The sequence below is a fragment of the Labeo rohita genome, unplaced genomic scaffold, assembly GCF_022985175.1.
Source record: "Labeo rohita strain BAU-BD-2019 unplaced genomic scaffold, IGBB_LRoh.1.0 scaffold_420, whole genome shotgun sequence".
Classification (NCBI taxonomy): Eukaryota; Metazoa; Chordata; class Actinopteri; order Cypriniformes; family Cyprinidae; genus Labeo; species Labeo rohita.
The window spans coordinates 15,644-31,316 of record NW_026129338.1 but is presented as its reverse complement, the minus strand read 5'-3'; the positions used below and the strand labels follow the sequence as shown (position 1 = coordinate 31,316).

Sequence of the window (15,673 nt, the reverse complement as noted above, 5' to 3'; positions counted from 1 at the left end):
TTAGTGATGCTGATGCCTTTTATCAACAATTAAGGCTACTACTCCACCAACAATTCCATGACTAACTCCCTTAGCAACTCCACCATCAATTATAGCACCAGCTGCAATGCCCATTAAAAAAAATTTCCAATATTTTGAAAAAAACTTCTTAAATCCACATCTTTCTTCAGACATATTGTGGTTCTCCTCTTGTCGTTGTCTCGGGTTATTCTCATGTTGTATCTCTGCTCTGGTTCTCTCCTCTGTCTGTCTTATTATTCTCTCAATCTCTTCTTGTCTGTGGTTCTGCTCTTGTTGTTTTCTCCACTCTTCCTCTTTCTGTCTCTCTGCTTCAAGTCTTTCTATTTTAGACATCATTTGAGCTTTTGTCTCTGCTCTGATTCTCTCCTCTGTCTCCTTTCTGACTCTTTCAATCTCTTCTCGTCTTTGAATCTCCTCTTGTTGTCGTCTCAGATTATTCTCATGCTGTATCTCTGCTCTGACTCTCTCCTCTGCCTCCTTTCTTACTCTCTCAATCTCTTCCTCTCGTCTGAATCTCAGAGCATCTTCATACATCTCATTACTGTAATATCCTCCTCCATTCTGCTCTATCATTGTGTCAATCTTCTGCAGTAGATCATTCACCTGCTCTCTGTTATTCTCATCTCTGTTGTTGAACACCTGATATCTGCCTCCACACTGATCAACTAGATCTCTTAATGCTTTACTCTCCTCAATGATTTCTTTTATGGACCTTCCTTCTAGCTGATCTCCATGAGTGAAGAGAATGATGGAATATTGTAACACCTCCTGACCAAACAACATCTCAATGATCCGAGGAATCTCCTCCTCCTGCTCAGTGAATCGGTTCACAGGAAACACAATGAGAAAGGCATGAGGTCCAGGACTGGATATATAAACACTTCTCACTATTTCTATCATTAAGTGCTCAGAACTCATCTCTGTGTCAAATAATCCAGGAGTATCAACTACAGACACTTTCCTCCCTGCGACAGTACTGTGTTTTACTGAACATTCATGGGTTACTGAATTTGAGCCAACTGCAGATTCAAACACGGTCTGTCCCAGTATTGTGTTTGCAGCTGCACTTTTCCCAACACCACTTTTACCCAGAAGCACAATTCTTCTGGTTAAACGATGGTTGGCAAGAATGTTGGGGATGTTGACTGGAATTCTTTTTCGTTTTGGCACTATATGGAGAAATAAATAAATAAATAAATAATTAAAAAAATCACACTTATACCTTGACTCATACTTTGTACATGGTATTGTGCCAACTACTTCATGTTCAAAGTGAACATACATAAATACACTTACAAATCTCTAGGTTCCTGTAGAAAACTTTAGATATCAGAGAATTCACTTGATCATCATCGTCAGGTCTTCTATGCTTGTTGTTGAACACATGGTATCTGCCCTCATATTTCTGAACAAGGTTCTTCAAGTATTCGGTTTCTTTGATGACTTTATTTATGCTAACATTTTCTTCTAATTTATCTCCTCTGGTGAAAAGTATCCAGGTATTTTCGATGCGCTTTGCTCCCAGCAGCTCTTCAATCTTCTCCAGAGCTTCCTGATCTTCTTCAGTGAAACTGTCTGACCGGAGAACCAGCAGAAAGGCACACAGACCTGATTCACATTTCTGAAGAATTTCTTCATATTTCCAAGAGTCTTCCTTAGTCAGCACTTTATCAGAAAATCCTGGTGTGTCATAAACTGTGATTGGTAATCCACAAATATCACCAATTTCAGCAGCAACATTGTGAGTCACTAAAGTGGAGCTGCTCCCTGAGATGAAAGCTTGTCGTCCCAGTATTGTGTTTCCTGACAAACTTTTCCCAACTCCTGTTCTTCCCAGCAAAACCAAATTTAAACACAGATATTGCATTATATCCGCATCCATTTTCATTCGGTAGCCTAGAAATAAATAAAATTAACATGGTTTAAGGGAAATAATTATACACATATGACAATTTAATACAATCTAAGTTGCTTAAAATATTTCTACTGTAAAATAATATGAATTTTTATTAAAAAAAAAAAATACAAAAAGAAAGAAAGATAAAGGTAAACTTTTAAATTCTGTCAGGGATAAAAGACATACAATTAGCATCCTATATCTACACTGACCAAAGTTATAAACACAACACTTGTTTTTGCCCCCATTTTTTGTGAGCTGAACTCAAAGATCTAAGACTTTTTCTATTTACACAAAAGGCCTATTTCTCTCAAATATTGTTCACAAATCTGTCTAAATCTGTGTTAGTGAGCACTTCTCCTTTGCCAAGTTAATCCATCCACCTCACAGGTGTGGCATATCAAGATGCTGATTAGACAGCATGATTATTGCACAGGTGTGCCTTAGGCTGGCCACAATAAAAGGCCACTCTAAAATGTGCAGTTTTATCACACAGCACAATGCCACAGATGTCGCAAGTTTTGAGGGAGCGTGCAATTGGCATGCGGACTGCAGGAATTTCCACCAGAGCTGTTGCCCGTAAATTGAATGTTCATTTCTCTACCATAAGCCGTCTCCAAAGGCGTTTCAGAGAATTTTGAAGTACATCCAACCGGCCTCACAACCACAGACCACGTGTAACCACACCAGCCCAGGACCTCCACATCCAGCATCTTCACCTCCGAGATCGTTTGAGACCAGCCACTCAGACAGCTGCTGCAACAATCGGTTTGCATAACTAAATAATTTCTGCACAAACTGTCAGAAACTGTCTCAGGGAAGCTCATCTGCATGCTCGTCATCCTCATCGGGGTCTCGACCTGACTACAGTTCGTCGTCGTGACCAACTTGAGTGGGCAAATGTTCACATTCGATGGCGTCTGGATTCATCCATTCTCTTCACGGATGAATCCCAGGTTTCACTGTACAGGGCAGATGGCGGACAGCATGTATGGCGTTGTGTGGGTGAGCGGTTTGCTGATGTCAACGTTGTGGATCAAGTGGCCCATGGTGGCGGTGGGGTTATAGTATGAGCAGGCGTATGTTATGGACAATGAACACAGGTGCATTTTATTGATGGCATTTTGAATGCACAGAGGTACCGTGACGAGATCCTGAGGCCCATTGTTGTGCCATCACCTCATGTTGCAGCATGATAATGCATGGCCCCACATTGCAAGGATCTGTACACAATTCCTGGAAGCTGAAAACATCCTAGTTCTTGTATGGCCAGCATACTCACCAGACATGTCACCTATTGAGCATGTTTGGGATGCTCTGGATCGGCGTATACAACAGCATGTTCCAGTTCCTGCCAATATCCAGCAACTTCGCACAGCCATTAAAGAGGAGAGGACCAACATTCCACAGGCCACAATCAACAACCTGATCAACTCTATGTGAAGGAGATGTGTTGCATATGGGGCAAATGGTGGTCACACTAAAACTGCACATTTTAGAGTGGCCTTTTATTGTGGCCAGCCTAAGGCACACCTGTGCAATAATCATGCTGTCTAATCAGCATCTTGATATGCCACACCAGTGAGGTGGATGGATTATCTCGGCAAAGGAGAAATGCTCATTAACGCAGATTTAGACAGATTTGTGAACAATGTTTGACAGAAATAGGCCTTTTGTGTACATAGAAAAAAGTTCTTTCTTAGATCTTTGAGTTCAGCTCATGAAAAATGGGGGCAAAAACAAAAGAGTTGCGTTTATAATTTTGGTCAGTGTAATTAAATACTTGTACTCATTATATTGAATTGAGTTTTAATATTTTAAAATTAATATTATCCAACCAAACACAAAGAAAAAATGTTCCCAGCAAGTGAACAGCGGTGACTGCAGACAGTTAAAATGACCGTAAAATGACTGTAAAATGATGGTAAAAAATACAGTGAATTTAACAGTAAAAAAACTGTAAAAATGTTACAGCAATAACCTGTTATAAGGTGAACGTTAAGTTCCCCTATTATATCTGGTGAAAAAATGTAGTGGACATTGCATGTAATTTTACGGTGGTATACCGTTTTTTAGAAGTGAAAAACAATGTAAAATTTACAGTGTGTTACATTTTTTTTCTTTTTATTGTTGAAAAAACTGTTTCTTTAATTTTTTTTCTTGTCAGTTTTGTACATTAGGGTTGTATTTTACATCTGATGCTGTTAAATTAATGTTTATCACATTATTTCATGATAATCATAATGGTGTGTAGAGTTTTTTGTGAATGACACTGTGCGCCTTCTATATATGTTAATATTTAAAAGCTGCTTGTGATGGGCTTTGGTTTATCATGTGGCTTTCTCATTTTCTCAAAAAATAAAAATAAAAATAAAATAGAGAGACTCTTCAATGATCCAAACAGGGAAACACAGAGCAGGAACACATGTAGGGGTAGAGGTTAGACACTGGACAGAAAGCAAGCGGCAAACCAAACTATAAATGCACACCTTAACGAGGTAATCAGGGGAACACAGGTGATGCAAATAATACAATTAGACAATTAGGGAGAAACTAGGTCACGGGAAGCACATGGGGAGGGAAAACACAAAACAGGTCCCTAATCCTGACATATAGTCTGATTAGGTGTATTTTAAAATGTAATTTACTCTAATTATAAGTAGGGGAACACGGGGCACAACATTTTTTGAACTTCTCAGGTTGCGTAAATCCATGTGGGGTTCAGAGTATCATTTTTTTATCCACGTTAATTTCACACTAGTACAAATATGTCGCTTTGTTTCATAATTACAGTATATACGTTTTTCGTTATTAGGTGGGGCACATTGTAACATGACCATATGACAGCTTAAAATGTTATCTGATTGAATGAAAAACAAAATCTACACAAAAAACTAAAGTATTTTGTCAATAAAATAAAATGATTAACTTTTTCAAATAAAATAATGGCATTTTTTAAAAATGAAAAATAATCAAATTTTTGTGTTTCACAATGAACACATCTCAACCATGCGTGCAACGGCCCTGATCGCAAAACACAGCTATACAGTATAGTTCAAAACAATGTGCGCAAATCCCAGCAAACACAGAACATTCCCCCAACGTTCCCCTATGGTTCCCATTTGGTTATTTTTTTGGGGGAACTAAATGAGAACGTTTAGGAACATTCCCTGTAGGTTCTCTTTTTAATAACCTACAGGGTACGTTCCCAGGTTATTTTTTAGTTTAATTTTATAACCTAAAAAGAACCTTCCCAGAACGTTCCCTGTGGGTTATTATTTTTAGGTTTTATTATTATAACCTTCAGAGAACATTCCCAGAGCGTTCCCTGCAGGTTATTTTTAGGTTTTATTTTTATAACCTACAGGGAATGTTCCCAGAACGTCCCCTGCAGGTTATTTTTAGTTGTCATATCCGTGTAAACTAATAAAAACTTTGCAGATGTTTCTGATTATTCTAATGCTGAAATGTATATTTTGTTCAACATAAACAAACTATTTTTTGCAGAATTCCATTTCTGAAATAAGCGTTTAATAAAGTGTAGACATCAAGTGGTCAAATGATAATATAATTCCAATTTTATAGCTAAAATAAAGCCAAGGTTAAGCGTAGTCAGAAAATAATATCATAAACCCTGTTTGTGATATTTCTACAAAATATATTTTGTATATTTCTTTTCTGCATGCCTCTGATCTGCACACACTTCTCCAGCACGCGCTTAATCCTGCCTGCCACAGAAAGCCGCGCACTGGACTTTTTGTGTACTGATCAAAAGAAGCACATCATCGTTAATTCAGTGGTAAGAAACGAATGTAATATTATCCTAATTAAAGTCAAATAAATGTTACTCATTTTTAACATCTGTAAAAATAAAATTTACATTTTTAAAATCCAATATTTTGTTGAAGTCATTGTTATTTGGTGCTTTAATAAACATAAAATCTGGGTTATGGTACTTCTAATCTTACATTACAGACTAAACATGGTTTGTAGTAGTGATTATTGAGGTCCACATCTGTCCGTCTTCCATGCTTTACTTACTACGGGACGCGGGAGTGCTGACATCCCATGCTGGTTTAAGATGGTCCTTTGCTGGTTTAAACTGGTCATGTTGCTGGTCAAGGATCAGCATAAACCAGCAAAGGACCAGCAGGAACCAGCAAAGAACCAGCTTAAACCAGCAAAGGACCAGCTTAAACCAGCATCAAAACCTACCTAACCAGCATCCCAGCATCAAAACATACCTACCAGCATATGCTGGTTTCTTCACCAGGGATACAGCAGCGGTATCAGAGTGAAGAGGTTAGGAGAACATTCTGGGAACCTTCAGAGAACTTTCAGGGAACCTTCTAGGGACATAAATAGAACGTTCCCTATTGGTAAGCCAGGAAAGTTTTTTTAACATAAATAGAATGTTCCCTGTAGGTTCCCATGAATTTGGTTATGCTAGCTATGTGGAAATATTTAAACCACGTGCGTTACAATTAACTCCGCGTTAGTTTGTGCCCCGCGCACCCATACTTAATTTTTGGAATGTGATTGTGTAATTAGTTATTACCCAGCACCAGTGGTGGACAGTAACAAAGTAGTTGTACGAATTTATACTTCGTTACTGTACTTAAGCACATTTTTCAAGTGTTTGTACTTTACTGGAGTACACCAAAGTGTAAGATCATACTTTTTACTTCACAAGCATGACGTTACTCCTTATAATACATCACATGCTCCGAGATGCAGAAGCGGTGTCTGATTCATGAACAAACTGATTCTTTTCAATGAGCCTATTAAATCGGTTTACAAATCGCACCAAACGATTCATTCACGACTTGGAATGATCTGATTCCAGCTGTTCACGAGGTCATTTAGAGCAAGTCTCCAAAGAACTGAATTCACAAGTAAGAACTGGGAGATCTTGTGAGCGTGCGTGACTGATGCTGCGAAAAAGTAAGTTGCTAATGTTAAAGGATTAATTATTGTAACTGAAAATCACATTTAGGTTAAAACTGTCGGTTATTTGTGAAATAAATCTGCTGCAAAGGGCAATTATTTAAGCCCATTAAAATGCTTGAATTCAGACACCTCAACGTCAGTGTCTTTATGTTTTAGGTCAAAAAACAAACAAACAAAAAAAAAAAAATAACACAGATTAAATAAAATAACTCATGCATGTTCATATTACCCACTGCTGTAACATAAGCAGTTTATTAAAATGCCACATCTGTTTTTCTATTGTTTATCAACAGTATAAATGTTTATACTGTTCGGATCATCTAGCCGAGTAGACAGTTATGCATGTTAATTCATAACCATACTGAAAATAAGTAAATCATTAAGTTAAGTAGCCAATATAAAATTGCTAAATAAATCTATCAGTATTTTTTTACTTAAGTAAATAAAAATCGGGTACTTTTGTACTTTCACTCCAGTAAAATTGAAAAAGGAGCACTTTTACTTTTAAAAGCCCTTTTAAAATATTTACTGGAGTAATATTTTATTAGACGTGTATCTGTACTTTTACTCAAGTACTTGATTTGTTTACTCCGTCCACCACTGTCCAGCACTGGCAACAAAACATCAGCAAAAATTACAAGCTAGTTGCGGGCTAATATTTTTAACCATGGAGTTAAAAACCATGTTACTATGGTTTTGGGATTATCTATTTCTCCTTCAGTGCATTATACTATGGTAGTTAAGCAACAAGTTGCACCACAGTTTAGTATTTTCCAAGTCAAATAGACTTACTTTTGGGTGAATCATCATCTGAACCTACGTCCACTGCAAAACACCACAGAAAAACACAAACTGCTAGTGAGTCCATGTGAACATATTATATGCACTACTTGATAATGGAATGGTTCAGATATTCACTATGAATATAGACGTAATATAAACAACCCTCTTCCATGTGCATTTTATTCATAAAAGGTACTTTTTCAGAACTAAATATAAATCTATCACAATAAGTATATTAAAAAATAAATAAATAAATAAATAAATAAAAATAAAAAAATCATTTAATAGACTTACTGTTGGGGCGATCAAAAATTGGACTACTTCTGTCCACTGCAAAACACAAGAACACAAAGTGTTAATGGTTCTGGTGAACATTATGTACATCAGAAAACACATGCTACAATAATTTAGTACTGGATAAAAACATGACAGAAAACTGCACAAATATTCCACAACCTAGTTTAAAGCCTCTTTATCTTCAGTGTGTAAGTGTGTTTTGTTGGCATTTTTGATCTTTATATGAATGTTTCAGACAATGAAAAGAAAACAGCTAATTCAGTGTCGAAATTTTTAGACTACCAAATTTTTTTCTGTAATCTTAGGAATACAATTATCATATTAAACAATACTATTTTCAACAGTGTATAAATAGTTAGAATCTTTTAGTTTTAAATAATTAAAAGTATACTATATACGTTGTCTATTAACGCGTATATATAGTAATTTTAGATATTCTAATCGTAAACAAGTACACAAGTAGGCTAAACAAGTAAAAGAGTACACAAGGAAACAAGCAAAACAACTCCACAAAATTGGTTATAAGATTAGGCGCTGTACACTTGGTACCTTGGTAGGATTATATTTGACTCTGATATATCATTGATATAAGTTGCTAATGTAAATATTTTGTTATTCATCGAAGCTTACCAGCACTGTGCGCCATTTTATGCTCGACATTTACGAAACCGAAAGTAAAAAGATGACTGACGTAGGGGAGTGCGGGGCGCAACCAAACACGTTTTGAATTTCTCAGTTTGTGTAAATTCATGTGGGGTTCAGAGTATATATATTTTTTAACCACATTAAGTTCACACGTGTCTAGTAATTTTTTTTTCTTCTTCTATAATTACAGTTATGGAATTACATTACGTTTTTTTTTTTTTTATTTGCCTTCAAAGAAAGTAAGTGAAATGTGACATCATGAACCGCAGGTAAGACAGATTGAAATGTTATCGAATGACAAAATATACACGACAAACTAAAATATTTTGTCAATACAATAAAATAAACTTTTTCAAATAATGGCGTTCTTTTAAGAATTAAAACTTATTTAATTTTGGAGTTTGACAATGAACAGATCCAGGGCCATAGCCATTATTGAGGTCCCCGAAGTCAATTAACATTAATTCTGCTTTGGTAATAATAATAATTAATTAATTAATTAATTAAGTAAGTAAGTAAGTACATATGAACTATACATGCATATATAGAACCAACAAAGAAAGAAAGAAAGAAAGAAAGGTCCTGCTAAATCACAACTTAAATGTGCCAAACAAATACTGTTTTTACAGCTTTTTTGTTTGTACTTATCTCAGGGCTGCTGCTAGCTAAATGGGTGTCCTAACCAGAATTGTATTGTTGTGCCCCCTCCCCTAAATATTATGGGGGGAAAACACCTATTATAGGGGTCAATACATAACTTTAATAAAATATAAAAGTATATAAATAAATTGTAATTAAAATGTATTATTTACAGTTGTAGCTCTAGACAGTTACCGCCTATGGCTATTATTTTATTAATACTGTTGTCTGATTGATTTTATAGTCTCAAGCATTCAGAAATCACACAAAAGAAAATGAAGCAGTTTTACTATAATGAAACAATGGTTAATTTTTGTAAGGGTTGTGATGTTCACATGTTTCTGTTTTATGGTTGTAGCATTTCTACCACAAAAAGGTAGCCAAAAACTGGATCTTTGAATTAAATGTTTTGTGAGTGTAACAACAGCAATTACCAGGCCTTTGGCGCCCTTTACAGACATTTGTTATAATATGTAATGCACATAAATTGTTTATTTTGAATTGCATTATGTATTTTAGAGTGCATTACATTTTACAGTGTTATTCAATGAAACCATATGATTATTATTAATTAACCAGTCATTATTGCCTCATATATAAATGTAGAGATTGTTAACAAACGTTAAGAAATAGGTGCACTAATACACAGCACAAGTGTTTTCAATAAGATATATACCCCATAGGAGGAACTTTTTTGCTGGGCTTCTGCCATGCCAAATATACAGTAAGTTTACATATGGTTTGAGACTGTAGGTGCTTAATAACAAATAATTTATGGGATGTTCAGGTTGTGTGGTGACACATAACTTGGGTGCTCCACCACACAAAACTTTTAACTGAAAAATCAAAGTAGGCACACCACAGCTCCAGCAAAGAGAAAAATATTTATTTAAGTTCTCACCATATGGTGACGTTTCAAGCTTAAATGCTCTTCTTCAGACATTCTAGTACCAATGATAAATATGAATGTTAGGTATTGTGAAGGCCACTGGTAGGAAGCCTTTGAGCTGTGTTTATGATCAATGTGTAATTCAAATACTTTCACTTTCTGCTTTGTCATGTGATTTCAGGGAACTGAATATCATGTGATTTCAGGGTAGCCTATATGTGTCTATATAAATAGCAGAGAGATTTTCATTTGCTGTTTGAACCTCTTGATGACAGAAGACACTGAGAAAGAGACATCAACACACAGGTTGTTCTTTATTTGCTTAATATCATCAATTATTATCACTTTGACTTCAACTATTTTGTGTTAAAGTTTTAATAATTGTACTTTATTTTAACTGATTTTATAATTATTTGATTGATATTTTGTATTTTATGTTTGAATAAGTCACAGCACACTTAATGCAGAACATACTGACAGGCTTTCATTTGACAGACAAATGGCAGCTTCCATCCTAAAAAACTGAGCTTGTATATTGATCTCCACACAGCTGATGCACTAAAGCGAACTGTTCTTTTGAGTTGCATATGGAAGGTGTAAATAATCATCATCATCATCATCATCATACTAACAATATTTATTTATTTATTTTAATTTCAGTATTAGCTGAAAAAAAAAACCCGACTCGATCCTCGAGTCAGACACGAAACAATTCTAAAGAAATAAAATGCAAATTTATTTAAGGAGATTGTAAGTAAATCTAAACAGTAATGTTGACGGTGTTTTATCGTATAGTGATGTTACTGTACTGTACGCTTATCTTCACCCCTATATGAATTCTGTGAGTTCTATATGAATAAACATGAGTTCTATACAGTGGCGAAGCAAGTCAGCCCTGGGCCAATATGCAACATACTTGTACGGCCCCCCAAACGTTGTGGTATACGTTAACTTCACTTAGGCCTATTGTTGGTTTTTCTGAAGTAAATAACGTTACATGACTGTTCACAAGTTTTATTTACGGTGTAAATGCTTGGAAATAATATTTAATTCGTTAGATATATAGCCTGCTTTATACCACTGGCCGCGTCAGCATGAGCGCGAAGGTGCGCATAGCTCGCGGCAAAAATGACGCGAATATTGAGGAAACGATGGCGGACGGAGGAATTTGGTTTTCAAGTTAAGTAAAGCAACAACAACAACAACAACAACAACAACAACAAAAAAAACGCATCTTCAACAGAGAAGGTTAACATGTTCCCACTGCGCAAAGATGTGAAAGACACGTCCAAACAACGTCTTTTGTACGTCGTTTTTGAATATTGACGTAATCTAGACGTCCGTCAGACATCTAATGTTTAGTGGGTTGGTAGTCTTGTGGAAAAATAAACATGCAAGCGTTGTCAGCGACGACGTTTAACTATTCTTTTTTTGTTTTAATTTTGAAAAGTCATTATTTACCTCACGTTACGTTATGGAGGCTTTCTTTTAATTTTATTTGATTCCTCAGTGTTTGCTAAACGTTCTGTAATTTATCAGTCGGTATACCGCTACAGCATGTGGTGTATGCCATCTTATTCGTTTTGTAGCCTGTTTTATTGTTATGCTTTTGATAAAAAAATAGTCTACCAATGAATCCATGTTTTGTTTTAGTCTTAAAAAGTGAAAGGTGTATACATGTAAAGCAAAACAGACAATAATCTTTTCTTGTAAAACGTGACAAGATCGCGAATTCGAAAGTGAAAGCGTCTGAAGCCCGACTTATAGCAAAAGAGGAACTGTCGATCACAAAATTCAAACCAAAAATAATACTACTGATGAAAAAAAAAACTGGTCCTTCCCGTCCCTAGTGCTATCTGCGCACCTGCCTTTGAAGCAGAAGCATAGCAAAACAGCCGTGTTTAGTTCTGAATGAATATATTGGGAATTGGGGTTGGGAAAAACTAGGGAACTAGGCACTAGGGAAGCGGTGGTCCATGAAGGATATACAAGTGCCCGTACCAAAAAGAAGTATTCTTCAAGTTTATTTTATAAAGTATACATAAGTAAAGTATATTTTTAAGTATACTTTATATAGTAAGTATACAAATATCAGCGTACTAGTAGTACACTTTTAAGTGTACTATTTTAATACTCCTTGGGACTAAATTGGCCCACTTTCTAGCATATAAAAGTATACTTTTAAGTATACTTTAAATATAACAGTAGTAAACTTTGAGCACACAACTAGTTTACATCTATGTTTTCAGTTTTTACTGCAAGTATACTAAAAGTGTACAAGTATACTAACTTATAGGTATACTGATAGTTTACTAATTAAATACTTTTTTATGCATTTTTAGTACACTTTGAAGTATAGTCTCAGTAAATTAATAGTTCAGTAGTTTTATACTGCAAGTATACTCAAGTTTTTTTTCTGCTTTTTTTAACATGAACTTTAAATCATACTTTAAGTATACTACAGTGTCCCTATTTAGGTATTAATTTGTATATATTTTGTTATATGAATATCTGAACATACAAAACATTATGAATAATTTAGTCCAATACGTAGACAATGTTGTCTTTGTTTGTAAAGCATTTTACAAAATTAAGATATCTAAGGAATGGATATAAGTGGTTGAAAGTATCTAGGCCTCAAAACTAGATTCACATCACATTCAAGCATTTTTTTAGTATTTGAGACTCAAAATGTTTCTAAAATGGAAAATATGTATTTGTATTTTTTTACAGTGTGGAAGCATCTGTTTTGGTTTCTTCTTCACTTGCGTTTTGGAAATTCTGTACAGAAGATGTGTAATAGCATCTCTCATGTATAACAATGAAAACGGACACTCAGAGCACAAGTATAGCTCAAATATATATAGACTTTTTCTAAGTATAAGTCAAGTATACTTAAATGTCATTTTAAGTATATTTCTGATAAGTATATAAAGCACATTTCTGAGAAGTACATAAAAAGTAGACTGAAAGTATACTTTCCTATTTTTAGTTTAAAAGAAGTATACTAATAGCACACTTGAATAAACTTCTTTTTTGTAAGGGTGGAATGACTTGATTGATAAATATACGTATTTACTTAAAACAAGGAAACATAGCAACATTTAATTAATTGACTAATGAATCAACTTATTAAAAATATAACTCCTGCACCAACAACCATGGCACTGAAGGAATGGAATCCTGGATCATTCTTAGACTTCATAATAATATTAATTATTATTTCTTGTGTTATTATTAACCTCCTAGATTGTTTGATGATTGAATAAAGTTGGGAGGTAAAACATATATTTTTAGTTATAGACTATGGTAAGAATGGAAAGTGTAACAGTGTCCTTTTACACGCTGAGCTCTATTTTTCCTCTGGGTCATAGTGCCATGACACAAGGGGTCATCGGGACGTCCCATCTATGTAACCAACACGTGATTAGAACATTTATGCATGTTAGAAAATGAGTTGAATATGGATTTGGTCTGTCTTTGCACTCGCTAAGAAGCTGCTCTCATTGTGTGTGTAGTTACCCATATTTGAAAAGATCCAGAGCAGAGCTAGGCAACCTTGAAGATAAGTGTTCTCTGTGTATGTGTGTGAATGCAACTAGATGCAGAGAGAGAGCCCTAGGAAGAAAATGTAATGTGTCATCACCCTGATGTCTAGAGTGATAGATATACGTCTCTGGAGAGACCTATTGTGTCTGACCTCTGATTGTTTGTCACCTAAATAATTGCTGAAGATATGCTTATGTCCATGTGTGGAGATTTTCGAAGTTTATTTATGCTTCAACCAACCAGAATCATTTTTACCTAAGTAATGATGTAGTTAGTGACCTCTGTTATATAACTGCTGGTGTCTTGAAAGTGTATGCAGAGTGGTCTACAAACTCCATCAAGAGTGTTGAAGCTGACTTCTGCTAATGAAACTGCAAACTATCTTCTTCAAGAAACTGTTCTTCGATTGATCGCATCTCTGACTCCTGGTCTTTGTTCCTCCTATCTGGTCCTTGGGTTTTAACTGTAAATTCCCCTACAGCACATTAAAAATCACTTAGATCACCTTTCTTCCCCATTGTGATGCTCAGTTTAAACTTCAACAGATTGTCTTGATCTGCCTACATGCATTCATTTGCTGCCATGTGATTGGCTGATTAGATATTTACATTAACAAGCAGTTGAACAGGTGTATCCAATAAAGTGGCTGCTGAGTGTGTGTGTCAGAAGAAAAATTCAGAACATGTAAGATGCTAATTGCATATCCCTTACAGATTTAAAAACTTTTACCTTTTTTTCTTTTTTGTTCTTTCTTTCTTTCTTTCTTTCTTGTGTATGTTTTATTTATTTATTTATTTACAGTTTCGTATTGTTTTACTATAAAAAGAATTAGGCAACTTAGGTTATGTGTTGAATTGTCACAAGTGTATGATTATTTCCCTTAAACCTTAATATTACTTATTTCTAGGCTACGGAATAAAAAATGGACAAAGACATCATGCAAAATCTGCGTTTAAATTTGGTCTTGCTGGGAAGAACTGGAGTTGGGAAAAGTTCATCAGGAAACACAATATTGGGACGAGAAGGTTTCACAACAGGAAGAAGCTCCACTTCAGTCACTCAAAATATAGCTGCTGAAATTGGTAATATTTCTAGATTACCGATCACTGTTTATGATACACCAGGATTTTCTGATACAGAGTTGAGTAAGGAAGAGCATCAGAAATATGAAGAAGTTCTTCAGAAATGTGAATCAGGCCTATGTGCATTTCTGCTGGTTCTTGAACCTGGCAAATTCACTGAAGAAGATCAGAAAGCTCTGGAGAAGATTGGTGAGCTGTTGGGAGCAAAGCGCATAGAAAACGCCTGGATTATCTTCACCAGAGGAGATGAACTGAAGGAAGAATACAAGACCATGAATCAATTTTTCAAAGAAAATGAATACTTGAAGGACCTTGCTCAGAAATTTCAGGGCAGGTACCACGTACTGGAAAACAAGTGTAGAAGACGTGATGACCAAGTGAATTCTCTGATATCTAAAGTTTTCTCCAGGAACTTAGAGAATTGTAAGTGTATTTATGACTGTTTACATTTAGCATGAAGGAATTAAGCTTCCTTGGCCATTAATTATGTCTTTCATTCCTGTCTTAGATTGTGCAGGTATTCTATAGATTAGCAGTAAAGGATAATCTTTACTTTTTTGACATGAATAGAAAAAGAGGTTTTAAATATAGATAAAGTCACTGTAAAATATTAGCAAAAGCTACTAGAGACTCTATAATATTAAAGTAGTTGGTTCAACTTCCATGTACAAAGAACAAGTTGAGTTATAAATATGTTTTTTTTTTTTAATACAGTGCCAAGAAGACAAAGAATTAAAGCCCCCCACAGTCCTCTCTCATCTAGAAGGATTGTTCTTCTGGGTAAAAGTGGTGTTGGGAAAAGTGCAGCTGCAAACACAATCCTGAAAAAGAGAGTGTTTGAATCTAGAGTTGGCTCAAATTCAGTAACCCGTGAATCCTCAGTGGAACATGCCACTCTTTCAGGCAGGAAAGTGTCTGTAG

General features: G+C 35.3%; 1 protein-coding gene across 1 annotated transcript; it reads right to left on the bottom strand.

Annotated features, from left to right (window-relative positions):
- Nucleotides 1-1,888, bottom strand: LOC127160664 (GTPase IMAP family member 8). The gene is made up of 2 exons (XM_051103322.1): nucleotides 1,318-1,888; nucleotides 1-1,190 (listed from the first exon to the last, which is right to left on the bottom strand). The coding sequence occupies exons 1-2, from the start codon at nucleotides 1,886-1,888 to the stop codon at nucleotides 1-3; spliced, it is 1,761 nt and encodes a 586-aa protein (XP_050959279.1).
- Between the last annotated feature and the right edge of the window lie 13,785 nt (nucleotides 1,889-15,673).